This window comes from Dermacentor variabilis, chromosome 4, assembly GCF_050947875.1.
Source record: "Dermacentor variabilis isolate Ectoservices chromosome 4, ASM5094787v1, whole genome shotgun sequence".
Taxonomy (NCBI): Eukaryota; Metazoa; Arthropoda; class Arachnida; order Ixodida; family Ixodidae; genus Dermacentor; species Dermacentor variabilis.
The window spans coordinates 108219172-108239991 of NC_134571.1; the positions used below are offsets into that span (position 1 = coordinate 108219172).

The 20820-nt window shown below is 44.8% G+C and overlaps 1 protein-coding gene across 2 annotated transcripts in view; it reads right to left on the reverse strand.

Annotated features, from left to right (window-relative positions):
- The window catches only part of rk (G-protein coupled receptor rickets), a 162694-nt gene that overhangs the window by 21171 nt on the left and 120703 nt on the right, over nt 1-20820 (reverse strand). Inside the window, exons 3-10 of one of the 2 annotated variants that reach the window (XM_075689969.1) lie at nt 15549-15620; nt 5038-5109; nt 3835-3981; nt 2652-2723; nt 1670-1741; nt 1510-1578; nt 959-1102; nt 1-117 (exon numbers count right to left, since the gene is read on the reverse strand). The exon at nt 1-117 is cut by the window's left edge and continues 24 nt beyond it. In XM_075689969.1, the coding sequence (XP_075546084.1) occupies nt 1-117; nt 959-1102; nt 1510-1578; nt 1670-1741; nt 2652-2723; nt 3835-3981; nt 5038-5109; nt 15549-15620 (765 nt within the window). The remainder of the gene's footprint in view (nt 118-958; nt 1103-1509; nt 1579-1669; nt 1742-2651; nt 2724-3834; nt 3982-5037; nt 5110-15548; nt 15621-20820) is intronic. The other variant, XM_075689970.1, reaches the window with a different exon arrangement.

The window sequence follows — 20820 nt, forward strand, 5'->3', positions numbered from 1 at the left end:
CGGCAAAGGTCGTTGGGTACCGAGCTCAAGCGTGCTCTGCTCAGGCGAATCTGCTCCAGCGAGTGCGTGCCGTTCAAGTCCGGAAAGTGTTCCAGTGCCCGAGCTTCTTTCACCAATCTGCCGCACAAACCAGGAGCAGCGTTCAGGCGTGGACACGGAAGACGATGCGTCAAAAGAAGCGTCGAAAGCTTGCAACTGTATGAGTGCAATATAATCGTTTCGGGCGTTGAGGATCGCGACTGATACGGTGGTTTAAAATGCATAGCACCACAGGGGACAAAGGACACACCGAAATGGGAGGCTGGGACTCCGGAATAATTTTGACCGTTTGGGAATGTTTAATGTGCACCCAAGTCACAATGCACAAGCGGAATTCAGTTTTTCTTTGTTTCTTTCTTTCTTTCTTTCTTTCTTTCTTTCTTTCTTTCTTTCACTTCGCCGTCTTTCGAACGCAGAGGGATCGGTAGGAGATCGAGCCTGCGTTCTCGTGCCCATCAGCAGAACACAATATTTACTGAGTGACCACGACATGTCGCAGTATCCTGCAGCCTTTCATTTCATCAGACGTAACAGCCTACAACTTTTGTCGATAACATGAACGCCGCGCTACGCGTGACATGAGCTGACTCTCACGCTCGCCGCTTGCAATACCTTTCCAGAGGCAGGAGTTTTCAGGGCCTCAATAAATGTTCTTCATGCATAACCACGCGCTCAATGCTACACAAAGGAAGAAAGAAGTTTCGACGCATCCAGTAGCTGATTATGGGAAACGGTGATATGTTCAGTAGTTTGAGTATTTAGTTATTCTTGTCAGGGGAAACACCATGCGCGGTGAGGTTAGTCTTTCAATAGTAGCTCAACTTAAGAAAACGTGAAGCCACGTTCTGCATGCACGTTTACGCAGTCAACCTAGAAGGAAGCTACGTCAGTTATACAAAAATCCTGCGGATGCACTCACAGTCTTTTCAGATACGGCAGCCGTGAAAAGGTCTTCCTGTCGAAGGACTCCAGCGGATTGTTGGCCAATTCGAGTAGGGTCAGGCCACCGTTGCTTCTAAAGGAATCCTCGCCGAGGAAACGGATCTGGTTGTCCGATATAATGCTGCAAAGAAACAGGCGCGTATACAGTTCGTACACGTCCAAAAGTTGCAACCAGAGTCAGGAAAGGATCGTTCTAGCATTGAAATTGATCCTTCAAGAGGAGGTTAGAATGAACAGTTTGGTTGGCTAGAGATCAACCGAGCGGTGCGTCGACTTTCTCGGCTAAAGACTCTTGCACCGCCTTTTCACCTTACACTCTACTAACGAAATTATTGTCACCGACGAGCTCATCTCGAAAAGCCTAAAGAAATTGCAGACGCATTCCCGGGTTTGTTCATTAAAAGATCCCCTAAACATCATCTCTCGTATCAAGAAAACACTGTACTGGTAAAAACGAATATTATATGAAATATCTGACAGAAAATGGACATCTAAATGAAAAGGCAAATCCATAAATATGCCACTTACAGTTCTTTGAGCATGTTTAGTGAAGAGAGCGCGATGGGCAGATGAGTCAGCTTGTTGTGGCTAAGATCTCTGCGAGAATTAATGCAAGAAAATATGTATGATACCTCATTCCTGAAGTACAAAATTACAACATCGAGCGAGCACGAAGAGGGCAACTCACATCGCCTGCAAAGACCGCAAGCCATGAAAAGCGCGAGGATCGATGTCGCTGATATGATTCTTTCGGAGGATTCTGCAAGTGGCGGACGAAACAAGGATATGCACAATGAATTATTTATTTTTCTTCGCAACTACGTAACGAGCATGGTAAGCAATCATGCGAGAACGGTCTTCCTCAGTTTCTGTCCATTGTTCACTAGAAAAATGGCATCCTCGTTTGGGTACTCTTAGTACAATGCTGCAGATAAAACAACTATGGTCTGAGAAGGCCAATAGACGAGCATACAGCATTTCTGCGTTTAATCTGTTCCATGGCCTGTGCTTCGGTTTGAAAAACCAATAAATTCTGAACTTGCTATTATGCCACCTTACAGAGCTTTGGGAAAACAATACAAGATAAAAGATCCTCGCAAATGCGCAATAAACAAATTTTTTTACCTTTTAAATGACGCGGCACTATCCCATGACTAACACTCTCATTCTTAAGGCTAAACAAGATTTATTGCACAAAGCGATGAGTTTTAGCTGTAGCTGCGATAAGACAACACGCAGTTGAAAACTGTGAATTATTTCTGACAACTTGGTGTCGATGAAAATATACGACACGAATGTTTAAGAGCGGTGCACCTATTATTTCACGCAGCTTTCGTGTTGTCTGTACCAGCTCTGCCATCATGTTAGCTAATCACAAGAAACTATAAGACTGTTAGCCACGGGACAAATCAAACACCCTTTATAAGCGCATAAAGGTGATAAAAGGTTTAGGCAACGCTTTTTTGAGTAAATGCGATGATTCTGAGAGGCGAATTTTGCCACATTTGTTTCGAACTCTCGGTTTCAGGAGACACAGACTATTGCCAACTCACTGCAGTCGGAACTCGCGAAACGTAGCTCCCGACGTGAGAAAAACTCGTACGCATCTTAGAGATCCTAGCCTATAGATTCAAGCGTGCGCGCGCGCCCCGCATAGGATGGACACTTACAGCACTTCTAGGCGCGACGCATTCCCGAATGCATGCGACTTCAGCTCCTTGATGAGATTCTCTCCCAAGCCTCTGCGCAAACAAAAGAGAGAGACGGCGTCGGCGAAATGAATGTTAGTTACCCGTTTCAAAACGACTGTAAACGACAACTTGCACTGTCGCAAACCTTTGCAACAATACCTGCATTATGTACGAAAGAATTATGAGCCGACCATCGCATGGTAAGTGCTTCTAGATTTTAGCGATTTCATTTATGGCTCCCCTATTTGGAAAGTGTTGCTGTCTAGGTCGGCGTATCGAACAAAGTCTAAGGCCGAACTCGCTTGAGCAATACAATGTGGTCAACACTTATAATTCAAATGATTTTTTACATTCGTTTGCACGCTAGTGCAAGTTTTGTGCACTACATTATAGCAAACAGAAATAGCCACGCTTCGCAGCCCGATTGCATCTATCGCTACTAAGAAAATGCAGCCCTTCCTTGTTTTTCGTTGAGATTGCAGCGGTATAGAACTTCTCTTTAGTCAATGCGATAACAGCCATGCACGCCGTATGTAAAAAAGCTTCTTTTTTTGCGTCTAAAACTTGTACAATTTTGTCAGTTCACCTACTGCTACTCCCTGGCGCGGTGTTGTCGCATTCGCCTTCTTGTTAGCGATAATTGTGTCGTTATCTATTCTTGCACTTGGCGTAAGCTGTAGAGAACATGCTCATGACGGTCGCACATGTTGAAAATGCGTTTTCTTTTTTTGATTGCTCGCTTGCTTTATTTATTTATTTATTTATATAGTTACTTATTTATTTATTTATTTCACTATTTGGTTCTTTCCTTCCTTCCTTCCTTCCTTCCTTCCTTCTTTCTTTCTTTCCTTTTCTTTCTTTATTTCTTTCTTTCTGTTGCTTTCTTTCGCTGATTCCTTCGTTATTTGCTTCCCTTGCTGTCTATAGGAATTACGCGCAGAATAAGTGACCTGAGGGCAACTTGAAAAGAACTGAACATGTTAACACAACAACGTGCGAGTTTGTAGTCAACGCTCGCTGTATGCTTATGGTCCTTCTAATGAACTTGTCTTCGGACGCAACTGTGTCTACCCGCACGTATTTCGCTTTGCCGTCACCGCGAACTCCGTAATGCTTATTACTGCGTAAAACAAGCAACCGCTGACCGCAGCAGAGCACTTACAAGGCTTCCAGTCTGGGAAGGGACTGAATGCACTGCACGGGAACTCGCGACAGCAGGTTGCTGTCCAGCCACACCTTGCGCAGCCTTCGGTGAAACGACGGCTCTGCCGCCGGGCTCACCTCCGTCAAGCGGTTCCTGTTGAGGTGCCTGCGCACCGACGAGACGCAAGAGAGGTCACACGCTTGTGCACTAGTCGTAAAGAGGCAGACACACTCATCGGCCGAATCGTTCAGTCTAACCCGTGAGTGTGAATATGAGTGAAAGCGGTGGAGGCTGATTTTAGGGAATCTCAGTTGCGATTAAGCTTGACTGGCCCTTATTTCTGGTGATTTTGAGTCCGCGTAAGCAAGGCTCAGTCTGATCTTAGCGACGGTACCAGGCGAGCCAGGCTGAGTCTGATTTTGATAAACCCTACGTACGCTAAATATGTATTCTGCGAGTGAGTATGGGTTAGATCCACTTATGCTGCCATCCTGTGACTCTAACCTGCGCTGTCGCTTTAAACACTGGAAAATGGGTAATTCCAAACCATTATCATGTTGACTTTCCCATTAATTGGCATGATTGCCAGTGCGAAAAAAAAACATAATCACACAAGGACCCGATGACAAGACAATATCCTGCCTGTGTGTCCTAGTGTGGTTGTGTGACTTCTTTTTCTTGGGAAGGGCGAGGGGGGGGGGGGGGGGGCAAGTGTGTTAGCACAAATACATCAACCAAGATGTTCTTGTAAATCACCTTCTTGCATGCGGTGAATTACGATGTCTACAACCGCATGCGTAGAACGCTGTTCAGGAAACTGATTAATCCCATCATACAGGATTACGAAGGACTCTGCCCATTTTCTTTGCCATGACTGCAGCGAAACTGACGTGGGCCGTTCAGACATACCGATCCATTACAGCCTAGGCAGTTAGCTACTATTAAAAGAACGTAAAAGACCGTCTGGTAGACTTAAACTTTAAGAAAACGGCAATACAAGTAGCTTTCGACTCCTGCTTGTGGAAACTTCTTCGCGAACTTCTTTGCAAACACTGTGTAGCGCGTTCTCCAATTCATAGTGGACGCGAATAGCAGCATGGGCATGAAAATGCAGGCACCAGTTTATATTATGTCGCCAGCTGCTACAGACGTGCATCTGAATCTGTGCTCATTAAGAGAGTTAACGAGGCTGCAAGAGGCGTGTGAGTTCTCGAAGCTTACAATGTCTCCAGTGCGGGAAGTTCTCTGAGTGCCTCCCATGGAATTTTCGTGAAGTTGTTGCCCTCCAGTGACCTGCACGACGTCGATAAAGCAAAATACATAGATATTATGGAGTGCATGAAGCAGCAAAGGTGGGTACGTGAAACATCCGCTCACAAACTTGTCATGGCGCACGGCATGTACATTTTGCGTCAGCCACAAATTTCGTTTAGATTGCCAGCTTTTGTTACTATACCATTTAACAAACATGCCACGCATAAACATAATGCAGCGCGAAACCGGTATCGAACGGTTGCTTTTTCTTTCGAATATGGCTTCGTGATACATGTTCCTGAGGCATTATTTCGCAGACGACACATCAGTGCGTTACAAAGTATCGCAGTATATACCGGCATTACCTAATTGAAATTTCAAAGAGTCAAGTGGTCGCTGTGTTAGACAATTGACTTCGATAACAGTGTAGCCACAAACCGTGCCTGATAATGAGATAAACGGATAAGATCAAGTGTTAAGGAGAAGCTTTAGGTCGGGGCTCACTCCGATTTTATATTCGAAAACATTTAACATGGCCAAACGCTTTCATGAGAAAATTGCGGGACCGTGTAATGAAAGTTATTGTATTTGAAAGAGAATGCAAATTTCTATTAACTGCAGCTGGTAGAATTTTGATTTAGGACTTGGAATGTTTTACAAAATTTGCCGAAAACCAGCAAGTGTAAGGGAAGAAAAGAAGCACAAAGTTTATAGAGCCGTAACGCAGCACACAATACAGATATCGCAGTTATGTAAACTGCATCTGTTGACGCATCTCCAGCGGATAAATATGGTATACGAATTTAGAGCTCCCGTGAAATTATTACAAGGCTTGCGAAGCATTTGTAAAAGTCTTACAGACAAATTAGTGGCATACTTGAGAGCGGTGTATATTGCATCAACTTTGCCCACTTTAGATATCTTAATGGGTACAGCTTACAGAATTATGATCTCATTATTTATCACTGAGTTACAGAGTTCTTAACTTGGTACTTGTTCATTTTTTTCGATTTCGCTATATTTAATTTTGACTTTGCAATTTTTAACATTCTTCTAATGTTACTTCGGCGTAAACAAGATCTGCTTTCTACAGTTACTCGAGGTTAACTTTTCCTTTCAAGTTCAAGAAGCTTCACCGAATTGGTGCTGCGGTTGCCGATTAATAACATTTCTTCGTTACCGTGTGTTTAGATGGAAGCTCCACAAACAAACCTTTCTCTTAATACCTCAGTCGGTTCTAGAAGCCGCTCCACCCAGATAACGGAAGAACCCTGGAGAATTCATTGATTCAGATGCAATAACAAACGCTGGCAACTGTATTGTCGTCTGCTTCTCCGCCATAATTACTGTGGCAACCTATTCAAGTATTATGGCATCAGATGATTTGAGAGTATTCCTGCAATAAATCAATTTTCATAAATCAGGGCAGGCGGCCAACATAGAAATAAAAAAAAGCTGTCTCTGTGGGTGCCGATCGGGTGAACAGAGCCAGCCGAGTGCTTTCAGCAGCCCTACTTTTCAGCCAATCGTACAATTGCATTTCAAAGCCTTCTGTAGAGTGCTTCACAAGGACCACCGATATATATCACAAATAACTTGGAGAAGACACCACCTAGAGGCCGCCGGAGCATTCACGTAGTACATACAGCCATATTGAAAGCCATGGTAGGTCAGCACACAAAAATTACGGCGTTTACAACATGTGTGATACGTGCTTTTCGCCAACAAAACACTATTTTTCGGGGCAGGACTCGTGTCGGTGGCAAGAGAGACAAACCAGAAAGAAAAGAAACAAATTACGACAATTATTCATGCCACGACCACAGCGTATAAGAGGTATTTGGGCAAAATCGTTAACGTTATGGTAGTCAGACCAAGAATGTGCCTCTGTTCTGGCAGAGAGAGGGAATGAAATTAAAAGAAGAAAGAAAAAGAGGCGGCGTAAGTTATTCATGACATCAACCCCCTCATATTAACTATTCAAAGTAAGGGAAACGCTGCTTTGACTACGTAAGCTGTGTCACCCAGACTTATATATACGCGCACGTCCTTGCTGCCATTATCGAGCGCTTGCATTTGCTCGGCGCTTGCATCGTAAAATAAGCGCCTTTGTTATAGTACAAGTGTAGCAAACCGCCCTCAAGCGTATGACGTAATTTCAATCAACGTTCACGATGAGTAAGGCGCAAGTAAGCATACACCAAAAGTGCTGGTACTTTACGCCACTGATATTTCCTCAGCCACGTTCGAGAACCTCGCTAATGTCCTGTAAACAGCTGTTCGCAGCAAAAAAAAGCAGCGACGCGGAGTGATGACTCCCTTTCGCAGCGTTTTAAGCAGTGCACAGAAAGGACACACGCGAATAAAGAGAGCGACGCAGTGGGGGTGTCAGCCGCGTATAGAAACTACAAGCATCACTCGCAGAGACAGTGAGCATATACGATCAGAAATTACTTAGTTGAAGCAAATCCTGACACTAGGCGATTATATTATGAGTAATCAGTATTTGTCGGTGCGCAAGAAAGAGCTAAGTTATCTTTCACCTGTGTTGTAGGTTGGACTCAAAGAAAACGTTGCTTTCTTTTTCTGGATTCCTTGTTTGGCCGGTTAGGTTTTCCCGGGTTCTTATCGTCTTGGGTATTGCTTTACTTTTATTTTCGTTCCTTCTCGTATGCTTAACCTCATCAAATGAGATATGTATTAAAGCGTGCTATTTATCAGCAAAGTTAGTTGCAAGATTAGCGCTCGTCCGTGCCTCCTTGTGCCCTTCGTATTAGCCGCGCTCGGTAGTCTTGGTGACACAGGCAGCCTATACAGTGAACCAAGATGGACACGCCCTGATGTTCTCCGATAGAAGTGACACTCACGTATGCGCGCTAAGAGAGAGAAGGGAGAGGGAGCGAGGCGGGGCAAATGCTCGAACCTGGGGTCAGCGCAGGCCTCACCTCTGGAACCGCACTTGCGTCAACACAAAGCGGCGGCAACGGCGGTTCTTCGGCTGCCCCAATGGAAGCGAGACTCGCGCTAAATTGGATTCCCTTTGTTAACTCTGGCCGCATCAGAAATGCATGTCCGCGGAGCTATGTTCTGCTTCTGTGCCAGGATACGGAGTGGGAAAAAAAAAATTGCTCGCGCAAGAAGGCAAAGCATTTTATTAACGAGAAACAAGCTTCATGGAAGATCGCGACAACAAAACAGGAAATAAACAGGAAATAATAATAAGGCGAAGGCAGATCAAATCAATAAAGCGGAGTGAAAGCGCCGCGTTTTACGACGCCGTCTTGCATTACAGCGAGTGCTAACTACTTCCCTGGCGTCTTAACCTAATTGAGATTGACTCCAAGACGGGCAGTCGTAACATTGCATTGAGGGGTCAGTGACCTCGAAAGAACTGTCTCTTACGGAGTGCAGTTTTCTTTGTCGCGCCAGTTAATTTTGATCTGGTATACGGCCTTTAAGTGACATAGTTGCAGAGCTTTACTTATGTTTTGTTCTTGCTTTTCATTTTCATTTCGGGCTTAATGCCACGTTACCTGTAGCTACATGTTTTAAGCAAATGATGCAAACTGATATTTCTGTCATAGAGCACACGATCACAAAACAAGCTAACCTCCAAAGCTGCTTGGCAACTTCATTTTCCTCAGTAAACAGTACAACAGCGCACAAGATTAGCATCGTGAGCTTCGAGAAGGAAAGGGACGTGGGATTTCCAGTAAATTAAAAGAGTTTTTAAACTACTACAAGGCAGAGTCCTTAGCATAAGTCTGGCCGCACGTTGTACCTTTGTCAGCACTTTGGGCAAGTGCTGCCTCTCAGCAGTGAACCTTACAGCTTTAAGATTTACACAAACTTTCCCTCACTGCTTTGGTTTGGAAACACAGCGTGCTAAACGCCCCCTTTGCGTACACTATTTTGCCTGGATTTTTTTTTGAATTGTTGTTCTTCCTATATACATTACGAGCACAATATCACGTCAGGGAAGATGAGCAGCCGACGCCACACAGACAAGGTGTTTTACTTTATCTTTAACAGAATGTTAAAAGAACATCCGTGACATATAACACAATTCTACTACTTGAGCTATAGCTCAAGAAGTAGAATACATTTCATAATTTCATAATTTATTTATTTATTAGTAAAAATACAGATAATTGCATGTGCGTAGTATACATAAGGAGGTCCCATAGTCAAAGACTGTATCGGGACCTCCTGCTAAAGACACTTATGATGTTATACAATGTTTAAAGCAACAGTAGTACAGATGAGAGCGAAAAGTAATATCAAAACATGTTTATAGCATATGAGTAATAAGAACACTTGTTAACAGCAAGACGGTATAAAAAAAACGGAATAAAATTTAAAAATTAAAAAAAGACTAGAAAAACAAAACGAAAATAAAACAAGGAGAGTTTCAGTAAGTATTTATTATGAATGATTTTAGTTCTCTTTTAAATTGGTATAAATTTTTTGCATATTTGATTATAGGTGGTAGAGTATTCCAAAGCGATATTGCGGAAAATTCCGCAGTCTGTTTACCATAGTTAGTTCGCACTTTACGTAGGACTACATTCGTATTTATAATATGTATTCATTGAATCGCCTTTATTTTTCAAGATGTCTCACGTCAAAAGAGAAGCGAAAAGATTGTCAAATCATTCACTTCATTTTACATAAATACACGTCTGTAAGGTGGACCGCAAAACAGTGTTTTGATGACTGCACAGTACATCCTTGTCTATTCTCTTTAACCAGTACCAGCCTGGGCTACTTGCAAGACAGGAACAGGTACCCCTAATGTAGAAGACCCAACGAACATGCGCTGGAGAGTTCTTGACCGATGTTCTACACTGCAGTATCAATGATGACACTGCCTATATATATATACATAAACTCGATCTAGCGAAACCCGCTTTCACGAAGTTCTCGATCTAATGAACAAATTTCATTTCCCGGCAAGTACGCATGAGGTTCAATATTGTCATCAACTGGATTTAACGAAGCTTTTCCAGAAATAAAAAGCTCTAATTTCTTTCTAATTTTGACGCACAACGGTTTTTCTTCGAGCGTGCACTCAAACGCTATCGCGTTAAAGCATCTCCGCACCCTAGATGTGGCCTTAGCTTTACTTCGGCGATGCTGCACGCCGCGCGAATGCACGGAATGCGCAGTGCGCAGGCGTGGGTCAGCGGCAAATACAATGCCGCGATACCGTTTGGGTGTCGCTACGTTACAATTTTAGATTTGGAAGGACCGAAAAGTCTCTTACTCGATTTTCCGAACTTCGCGATTTAACGAAAACGTGCGTGCGTGCGTGAATGTGCGTGTGTGTGTGTGTGTGTGTGTGTGTGTGTGTGTGCGTGTGCGTGTGCGTGTGTGTGTGTGTGTGTGTGTGTGTGTGTGTGTGTGTGTGTGTGTGTGTGTGTGTGTGTGTGTGTGTGTGTGTGTGCGTGTGCGTGTGTGTACTCCGCCACCAAGGTTTGTGAGTGGTGGCGCTGGCTAACGCTCCCACGGTTCTAGTAAGAAACATAAATGCCCAAGAAAGTGGATGGGAAAACGGCGCCGCGGTAGCCTAATTGGTAGAGCATCGCACGCGTAACACAAAGACGTGTGATCGTTCCCCACCTGCGGCACGTTGATTTTCATCCACTTTGATTGTCCAATAATTTATGACTTCCTTAATTCACTTATTAAGTACAATTAATTTCCCTGATGTAGTCCTTGGTGTCAATGTTTCATATGATTGTGTCTATATATAGTCCTCGACTGCGCTTTCCTTCCCTTGGAACCCATTCTGTAACTCTAATGGCCCACCGATTATCTGCCTTACGCATTACATGGAATGTCAAGCTCCAGTTGTTCCTTTTAATTTTAACCATAATGTCGGCTATCCCCGTTTGATCTTTGATTCACACCACTCTCTTCTTTTTTTCTTAACGTTACGCCTAACAATTTTCATTCAATCGCTTTTTTCGCGGTACTTAATTTGTTCTCGAGCTTCCTTGTTGATCCCCAAGTATCTGTCCCATATGTTAGCACCAGTAGAATGGAATGTTTGCCCACATTTCTTTTCAGCGACAGCTGTAAGTTCTCAAACAAGATTTGGTAATGCTGCCATGTGCACTCTAATCCATTATTATTATTCTGTAAGTTTCCTTCTCATGGGGATCAGGATGCCCTGTGAGTAACTGACCTGGATAATCCTGCGTAGACTGTAAAGGCTGACTGGCAATCGTGAATTCTCGTTCCTCTTGCCAAGCTATTCAAGATTACCTTTGTCTTCTGCATATTTATCTTCAGCCCTAGACTTACAGTTTCTCGGTTAAGGTCCCCAATCCCGTGTGGTAATCCATCTCCAGTCTTGCTTAACAGGATAATGTCCAGCAACACTGAGGACAATTTATTGTACATGAATATCTATGTTATCGCTGCGTGTAATTTGGTCTTAAGCACTACGCACTGCGCGAGCTGCGACACGGCAGTGCTGTCGTTGCTTCTTTTTTGTCATTTTTGTCTGTCACGAAAGTTAAGAAAGAAAATAAAGTGATTGGTGTCTATTGTTCTCTAGCCATACATATTTTGGCGATCACCTCTGTCTATGAGCTAGATTTCGAACGAACAGGGCACTGAAATTGTTCAGCGCCCTATTTTTATTTTTACGTGAAACGTCTTTCACTTCGGCAAACCGCATGTAACAACAAAACATGTAATACTATTATCGCCTATATCATTGCAACCGCACTACCCACGCGCCTTACTTTGGCATCGTTGTGCAGAGGAACGAAGCTATTACTCGGTCGTATATTTGTTGCGTGCACAGGTGGCGCTGCTGCCGCGCCACGCATGACGGAACCGGAGTCTCCGACTGGGCGTTCAGAGAGTCATAACTCGGCAGAACGTCTGTCGATCTTAGCTCGAGTGGTTGCATTTGATAGAGCTCTCTCAGACATAGTAGTTATCATGCTCAAATCTGTTCTCGTCAAGAGTTAGAAAGCCCAAAAGTGTGCACATTATTGCAGAAATTTCACTTTCCCGGCTACGGTGCTCCCCCGTTCGACACCTAGGGTCCAGTAATAACGTGGAGGGACTCGGGCAGCAAGGCAAAGGGGTGCAGATGGGCGCCCACCCCTTTGACCTCGGCGGGCCCATGCACTACTAATTGAAAGCGAGCACGATTGCAAGACTCAGCCGTAGGATCACCACTAGTAGTGGCATAAGTTATAGCACATAAGCTTTGTAATGGGGGGGTGGGGGGGGGGGGCGTGAATAAATGTCACTTGTGTATTTGGTTACATCAATTCTGTACACTAGTGCACATACACTATCAGCTTAACGCACAAGCCGTTTCACGTACCCCAATGAGACTGCGTCCCCGATACAACCCATCGAATCTTATTTTCCAGCACGCCGTTATCTTTTCTTCCTCTCTTTCTCTCGTTGCTTTTAACATTTGCATATTCGACAATGTGAGTGGCACCGCTGCCACGTAGGTGTGCCATGTATTGAAGTCGAAGGACGTATAGTACAAGGAAACGGTTTTTAGTGCAAGAAAGCTACGCCATAGTCAGGAGGAACGCCTTCCACCTACGGCTGTGCTCTTCAGGTGTGTGTGTGTGTGTGTGTGTGTGCGTGCGTGCGTGCGTGCGTGCGATTTTTTTTTTTTACATTAACGAGGCTCGTCTATTGCGTGACGTCACCTTACCGATGATCTCGATGTCTTCGCAACTGTTGCTGCTGCAGCAGACTGCACCGCTTTTACCGACCATGCCATTTCTGTATACTGTTCACGCCGCCGTCTTTACTACGTATACACAAGAAGCGCGAGTGGCATTGTACGAAAGTTGTTGGTCCGCAAGCACGCGCGCGTGCGAAGTGTTCTCGCTTGCTCCGTTGACAACTCGTCCCAAGGCGCTGCGTTCGCTTTCGGCGGAGATCGCGACTACGACGCGTAGAGTGTCGCGCGCCTATAGGAACGTGCGTAATGCCTCCAGCCGCGCGATCGGGATGTCGGAGATCTCCTCGCGGGTGTCATCACGCCGTCTCGCATATAGTGACGAGGGCTTGGTTTCCCGGCGTACGGCGCCTGGAATCACGTCACGCCTATCCGCACGGACGCCAGAAATTGCGAATAATGTCGCGCACGTGAAGCTCCCGCGAGACTGTAACGCGTACAGTGGCACGGTATTTCTCGTTCCGGCATCTCTGTTTCGGGGCACAATAGGAAGCGATGATCCCCTAGTGATTTCTCGTCAAGTCACTCCAGCAGCCGTAGCAGCCGTAGGCCCGGAAACGCTCGATGGGAAGTTACAGTGTGGCAATGCGCCGCGCGAGGCTAGGACTTTTTATACTGCTGCACAGTCAGGCCATGTAGGAGCAGACCCAAATAAGGTGCACCGACACCTCGCACGCATTGTGCAGCATACAGGATACAGCGCTAAAACATAACGAACAACAACAAATAGCTGATGCATTCCATCTGCAGCAACGAAAAACGTAAGTCTAGACGTTTAGGCGCACCAATCACAGAGCAGCTAGCGCGCATGCTCAATAGGGAGCACTGTTGTTACCTTCTCCGCTGATGGTGCCGCCGTTTTATAGGTGAAGATTGCAAGCCCTCCATCAACGTAGCGTTTTCTCGTCAATGCCGTTCGCGGAGGTGGCGTATACTTATTTTTCCCAAGCCACAGCCATTCACCTGTGCCTGTGAATGCATGGTCGCTTTTAGCACAATCTACAAGTACGCTAGAAAGCTTGAACAGATAAGTTCTTCGACGTTTCTTTTGTCCTTTGCAAAGTGTAATCCAGGTTTAACGCGTATCTGTTCGCCACGCAACGGTAGGTCCACGGGAGGGAGGGGGCGAGTTGGGCGAAAGGTAAGGAGGGTAACCAGATGGGAATACATGATTTGTTCCTCTGCATTGGGAAAGAAAAGTGTGGGTAAAATGTAAAAGAAGAGGGATGTAATGCTTGTGATGACTTGGTCCGCATCACCGTTCAATACACAGGGTGTTTTGAGCGAACATTTTCAATATTTCGCAAAAATTTCCTGTGGCAGACAGCGCAGAAGAGGCGGACATTACTTGGACGAAAAATTGAAATGCATAAAGACTAAATAGCAAAAATTCACTAATTAAGTTTTTAACTAATGGCCTTATGGCAGATACTGAGATTTACAAATTCTAGCGGGTCAGACTACAAGGCATATTCACTTGAACATAATTGTGCGGATGACACCAATTAAGACATACGCGCCCTCAAACTTGCGGTAAAACATGCACTGTCGTCCCACTTACTTTCTAACATAACGTCGTCTTCTGCATTGAAGCATAAAAGTAACTAGAACGCCAATGCATTTCTCCGTAAAGTTCGGGAAGTAATATTTCGAAACTGGTGTCATCTTGTGAATTCGTTCCAAGTGCACCCATCGCCTTTCGAACTCCCCGGCTACAATTTGTAAATTGAGATTTGCGCCATAAGTTAGTTAATTAAAAAGTTAACTACGGCGTCTTATTAATTAACTAATTGCGCATTTCAATTCTTGCGCAAGGAATGTCTGTCTCTTCGAGTAGACCAGCTCATGAACTAGAATTATGCTATCTGCCACAGACAAATTTTAAAAAAAAATTTTGAGAAGTGTTCGCTGAAACACACGGTACGTATAACCATTGACTACGAAGACGCCGATGCTGAGGTGCATGACAGTGAGGTGTGAATGTGGGATATAATGAAAGAATTATGATGGAAACCCAGTGAGACCAAACGCTGGCTCAACGCCCCGTGGAGCTTTCATCCAACTTTCCCAAGTAGCGGTGTCGCTAAACACTACAATGCCAAATGGGCGCAGTGAAACGTATGAGAGTCGGTGCAACCATCCTGGCTCACCGCCCGTTCAGAGAACTGCTCCCTTTCTTTCTGCGTCTTCTCGACCCCGCATTCCGCTTCGTGTCACAAGCTTCGCTTAGCACTTTTGGAATGCGGCTTCATGTCCACCGCTTGCAGAGGAGCGGGCACCTGGCCGACCGCATGTCAGGTGAACCCCGCCACACTTTAGTTGACATGTGCAATACTACTATTACAGAGCGATCCGTATATAGAAGAACGCGCTGATCGACAGAGCAGTGAAGACGGCGATTGTGTGGGACTGTTGCGAGTGTCACGCTTCAACCATCCTGCCTTTCTTTTCACTGTAAAAAGTTGTGTAATCCTGTAGAGTCAATAGAGTTAGCACAGACCCATTCCCCTATTGCGGCGATTCAGGCATTCGGCTATTCGGCTGCATTCAGAAGGCGCCGCATGGCATTGGAGCCGGCAACGCCATCTCTTTGGCGCTTTGCAGTCTAGCCGCTGTAGACGGTCTATACTGAGATGTTTTTGCGGAGACAAGCTACGGGGTATATTTTATTAATTCGTTGGACGCTGCGGGAATATCTGTCCAAATGTTTGTTTTCCCTTCGTAGAATTGATAAAAAAATATTACTCACAGAAACGTGATGCCATCAGCGCCCTTGAACGTGTCATCTGGAAGCCAGTCCAGACCGTTGTGCTCGAGATGCCTGGAAGAAACAGTGCCCATGAAGCTAAATGCAACCTGACGATACCTTCTTAGAAAGAAAAAGCATCTTATCAGCAATTTATTTGAAACACGGCAGGAATACTGCGCACAGCGCTTAAGTACGCATAATCGGATTGGCGCAGCTAACCACGCAATTACATATCTACTCAGAGCAGAAAAAGAATTCATAACAAGGGTGTGCTAGCCAAGAAGTATTATTACTATTATTATTATTAGTAGTAGTAGTAGTAGTAGTAGTAGTAGTGGTAGTGGAGTAGTAGTAGTAGTAGTAGTAGTAGTAGTAGTAGTAGTAGTAGTAGTAGTAGTAGTAGTAGTAGTAGTAGTGGTGGTGGCGTTGGTGGAGGCGCTGGTGAAGTTTGTTGTTGTCATCTCACGCCATATTATTAATAAAATAGAACATTTGGGCTACATATGCACAACATCATCTGTCTGATTCTGATACGTATTACATTGCCGCATAAAAATCACAGATTTTTTATAAGTAGGCCAAGAAACGCGCTATTCATTTTAAATGTAGAAAAGTGTGAATGTGGGCTACATTAGAGCCGACTAAACCAAAATCCCAAATCTGTGGCTAAAGCAACAATAAAAAAGTGAAAGCAACAAGAAAACATCAAGCTGTAAACCAGCTGGAGTTTGATGGATTTTACTTCCACGCGTCTCTCAAAAAGAAGAAATCAATAAAAATTTGGCTTTGATGTGTCTGAATTCCTGCGAATAGCTGAGATGAACGACAGTAAAAGTTAGCGTAGTGGTTCTTGCCGCAACATCCCGGCGATATCCAATAAAACGCTATAACAAAAGCGCCACTCAAGATATGCCGTCACTGTCATTGTCACGAGTAATCAATGATCTCACACTTCTTCAATTGACCTGTTTTCATCTACTTGAAGGAACCGTCAACCACACAGTAAAAATAATATAACTTTATATGTGCAAAAAAAGCGAATCCGCCCAACTTGTTTCTCAGGGATAGCTAAATCAAGATTGACTGCATGATGATATTATGGTCACCGCTATTATTCGCCGTGCTTCACTTCACCGAGCGCCCAGAGGTACCTACTCCCTAAAGCTACTCGCTATCTATCTATCTATCTATCTATCTATCTATCTATCTATCTATCTATCTATCTATCTATCTATCTATCTATCTATCTATCTATCTATCTATCTATCTAATTACCTACGCTTCGAGCTCACTGTGGGTGCTCCTTTCCAACAAGCACTTCATTTGCATTCAGAGAAAAAAGAAAAAAAGAGAAAGAAAGGCTGCACATCAATGCAAACAGAGCAAAGGCGTTGCAAGCGCAACCAATCAACAGGCGCCACAACCACTCGTTAATAGATAAAACACCAACTTAGGAAGGGACAAAAGACAAAGAGCGCATCTAAACGCGCATTATCGCAGGAACTCCAGCAGAACTAGAAGCGGCGCCCAAGTCGAGGGAACCGCTGCGGAATCGACAAGGACTTCGGAGGTCCTCGACCTGATGGAAATGAAGACAAACGACTGTTTGCGACGTGTCAAATGGGCGCTGCGCAGCCAAGCGTCATGGCGACGCGGCGGGCGACTACGATCACACGCGGTCTCAGTTTCTATCGCATTCTCTCTCTCTCTCTCTCTCTCTCTCTCTCTCTCTCTCTCTCTCTCTCTTTGTTTTTTCTATCGGAAGAGACGATATGAGCAAACGCCCTCTGGCGGCTCAAGAAAAAGAACCGAGGAAGAAAAATAGAGCAACGAAATCGCGCCCACTGCCGGCAGAAGAAACCATCTCGCGAATCCTTTATCAGCATCACACTTCTCCCGGCAGTGCGAGTCCTTCCTGTAACGGCTCTCGAACGCTCTTCGGCCACGGATCAACAGGACGCGGGACGACAGCGAGATGAAGCAGCGAGCCCCTGGCCAAGCAATAAACGGCAATCATAAAGACAATACAAAGTTGTCGTACAGAAGCTACGTTTTCTCCTATACTGCAGCTACGAGAGGAACGCCAGAAAAACAAATAACTATAGTGCGCCACAGACAGTGAAAACGTCGAGAACACTGCTGTTTAGATTTTTCCTTTTGCCTGACGCGCCTGTTCCAGGGAATGGTATCCGTCCTCGGCTAATCGAAATGCTGGCGGCGAGAGTGTGCAAGAGAGCGAGTGCGTGGCTGAGAGTGTGGACAAAGAAAGCTGATAAACACAAATAGAGCCCAGAAAGCACGTGCCCTGGATCATGACTCGCAGTAAGTCATTGCCACGGCAGCAGAAAGGTCGCGACGGGAGGGGGGTGAATGACCAACAAATGCACTTGTCTTGTTCCGGCAGCCCGGGATTTGCGGATTCTTATACCTTCTCCGTATCGACTGTACGGACATCATGCGGAGGGCTAAGCTCTTTCCGTGCCTCCGCTAAGCACACAACCATTCTGCCGGTCTTTTATTTGTTTATCCACAGCCTCGGTTTCAAATGGTTTCAGCAGTCTTTTGACTTGCGCCTCGATTCAAGCGTGGGAAGAAGTGAAAACTCAAGGAGCGCTTAATTTCGAAGTTTAGGGGAAAGCCCGAAACTCGTCACCTCAATGCAGATTGTCCGACAAATGTCGTCCCGATATTTTCCTTTCCAGTATGCACCTGAATGCTTAAAAGCGCACGCGTAAAATGACCTCTTCTGTATTTCATTGGTGCAGTTCGAGGGGTCTCACTGAACGTTTTCTAGGTTCGCTGTCTCTTACAAAGTTCTGTTTCACATAAAGTTGCATAAAATCGGTGTTGCTTGGTCATCCGCGCAAGCTACATCGATTTCGTCAATTTGAATGAACGTGCTAGGAAATGTTTGCCGCTATCTGTTAGAGCCCGAACGAGCCGTTGTAGTTCCAGACAAAAACGAGAGAGAGAGAGAGAGAGAGAGAGAGAGAGAGAGAGAGAGAGAGAGAGAGAAAATGTTGTCTTGAAATTGTTACTATTCTTGATGTCACTTACTTGTTACTACTTGTTACCTGATACTGTTCCGCGTGCTGCGTGATAATTTCGCATGTCCCGAAGGCTCAGTGGGAAAGAAGACCCATGTCTTCACCGCATCATACTCAGTGCTTTTTTTTACAAGAACTACCTTATGTACAAGATTTAGTGGGCGTACTCATCTACGTTCGTAGGGGCTTGAAACATGTTCCATGTGACTGCTGCCGTTATTGCGAGAGGGGCAATCTCTGAAGGCCACGCTACACTGGCAATGTGACTCAAACTTAGAGCTGCTGCACATTCTCGGCCCGTGGGAAGCACCGTCCCCGCGCTACGATATGTGAGCGTTTCTTGATTTTCAAGGAGTTAAGAACGTTACACGAACAGTGTAAATTGCTTAATTATTTTCTTTATCTGCGTGCCTGTTGTTGACACAGTAGATGTATTTGCGTGATCATAGTGTGTCCGTGTACGCCTTTAGCATAACATTTAACGCTAAGCCAAGCACCTGCTCCCAATTTCCTACCGCTCGTAAGAGCTTTCAGCAGATGAGCGAGAATTTTCGTGATTTATTATCATTGCGAACCATTATTTGAATTGATCCCTGGGTTTGTTCGCGCGTCCGGCCGGCTAGTTCGGTTTACTTTTGACCACTAACGCAGTGGCAATTGAGCGTAAACTTGCTTTGAGTAATCAAGGAACAAATCACTAGATAAAACCTACAAACATAATGTCGGCATATATGCATCAATCACTAAATCACAGAGGCATCCTAATATATAATGCGCAGTAATCCTCGTACAGTTTTGTACGATATCGGTAGGCGTAAATATTTGCACAGGCAAAATCTCCCGAATAGTCTTCTGTCTGAATTTCCTGCGAGCATCGGCTCGTTGTGGAGGTGGCACTATAGTCTTGTCTTGTACTGGCTCTTACCCACTGGGGCATTAGGGAAGAAGCCGGTGATGGCGCTTTCCGGTGGTAAAGTGCAGAAACACGGGTATTTATTCTTCCTCCTTTCTTGTCCTGTCTTTCGTATTTAAACCATAGCTTCAATAAAGTTCTTTCACTTCGGTGCTGGCACATCGGTAAGTTGTATAGCGTGGCGCCAGCTAATCAGAGCGGCCAATGACGTGATCGCGCTCTGCGGGAGCAACATTTTTTCTCTGCCGCAGTATATCCAGAGCAGCAGAGAAGGTAAAGCATCTGCCACTCTGTGGGACCGGAGTTTAATACCGCTCGGGGCATTGTCGCATAATTTTTCCCTCTATAGACTTCTCGCAAAGCAATCTGGAATTTCAGTGACTGACACCCGTACACTAGCGGTGGACATCAAAACGACAAGGCGAGCGTGCCCACAACAGCGATCACTGTAAGATTCCTGCACGGCTGACCGAAATGGTGAACAGGTTCGTCTGCGTATTTATTATAAAAAAAATTGATTATGCGCTTTTACGAGTCAAAACCCCGATATGATTATGCGGCACGCCGTATTGGGGGACTCCAGAATAATTTATATCAGTTGGGGTTCTTTAACGCACACTTAAATCTAAGGGTACGGGTGTTTTCGTATTTTGCTTCTATCGAAATGCGACCGCCGTGGCGCGGATTTGATCCCGAGACCTCTAGCTTAGCAGCCCAACACCACAGCCACTAAGCAACCACCGCGGACTGCTTAAAGTTATTATCGATTTCTTCTTAATTTTGATCGCTTGATCATTGTGAGACTCCACGTTACTTTGTGTGTGTGTGTGTTTTTTTTTTATGTATTGCTCTCTTTCTCTGTGCGTAGTTTTCTTTGTCGTTCTGTCTCCCCTTACCCCTTCCCCAGTGCAGGGTAGAAAACTGGATATCTATCTCCCGGTAAACATTCCTTCCCTTCGCACCTCATTAGTCTCCCTCTCTCGCTCTTTCTCTCCAACATTATTGGACTGCGTCTTTCCCCCTCGACTTTTCCACTATGGCCTTTAGATAAGGAGTGAGGAAAAAAAAGTTGTATATCAGAAGCTTGTACTGTCGTATTAACATTGTGAGTTTTCTAAAGTACTGAAACAGTGTGTACAATAAGCGCCCTATTCTAAAGTGTCCGAAGATATACATGTAGTTAGTTAGTTAGTTAGTTAGTTAGTTAGTTAGTTAGTTAGTTAGTTAGTTAGTTAGTTAGTTAGTTAGTTAGTTAGTTAGTTAGTTAGTTAGTTAGTTAGTTAGTTAGTTAGTTAGTTAGTTAGTTAGTTAG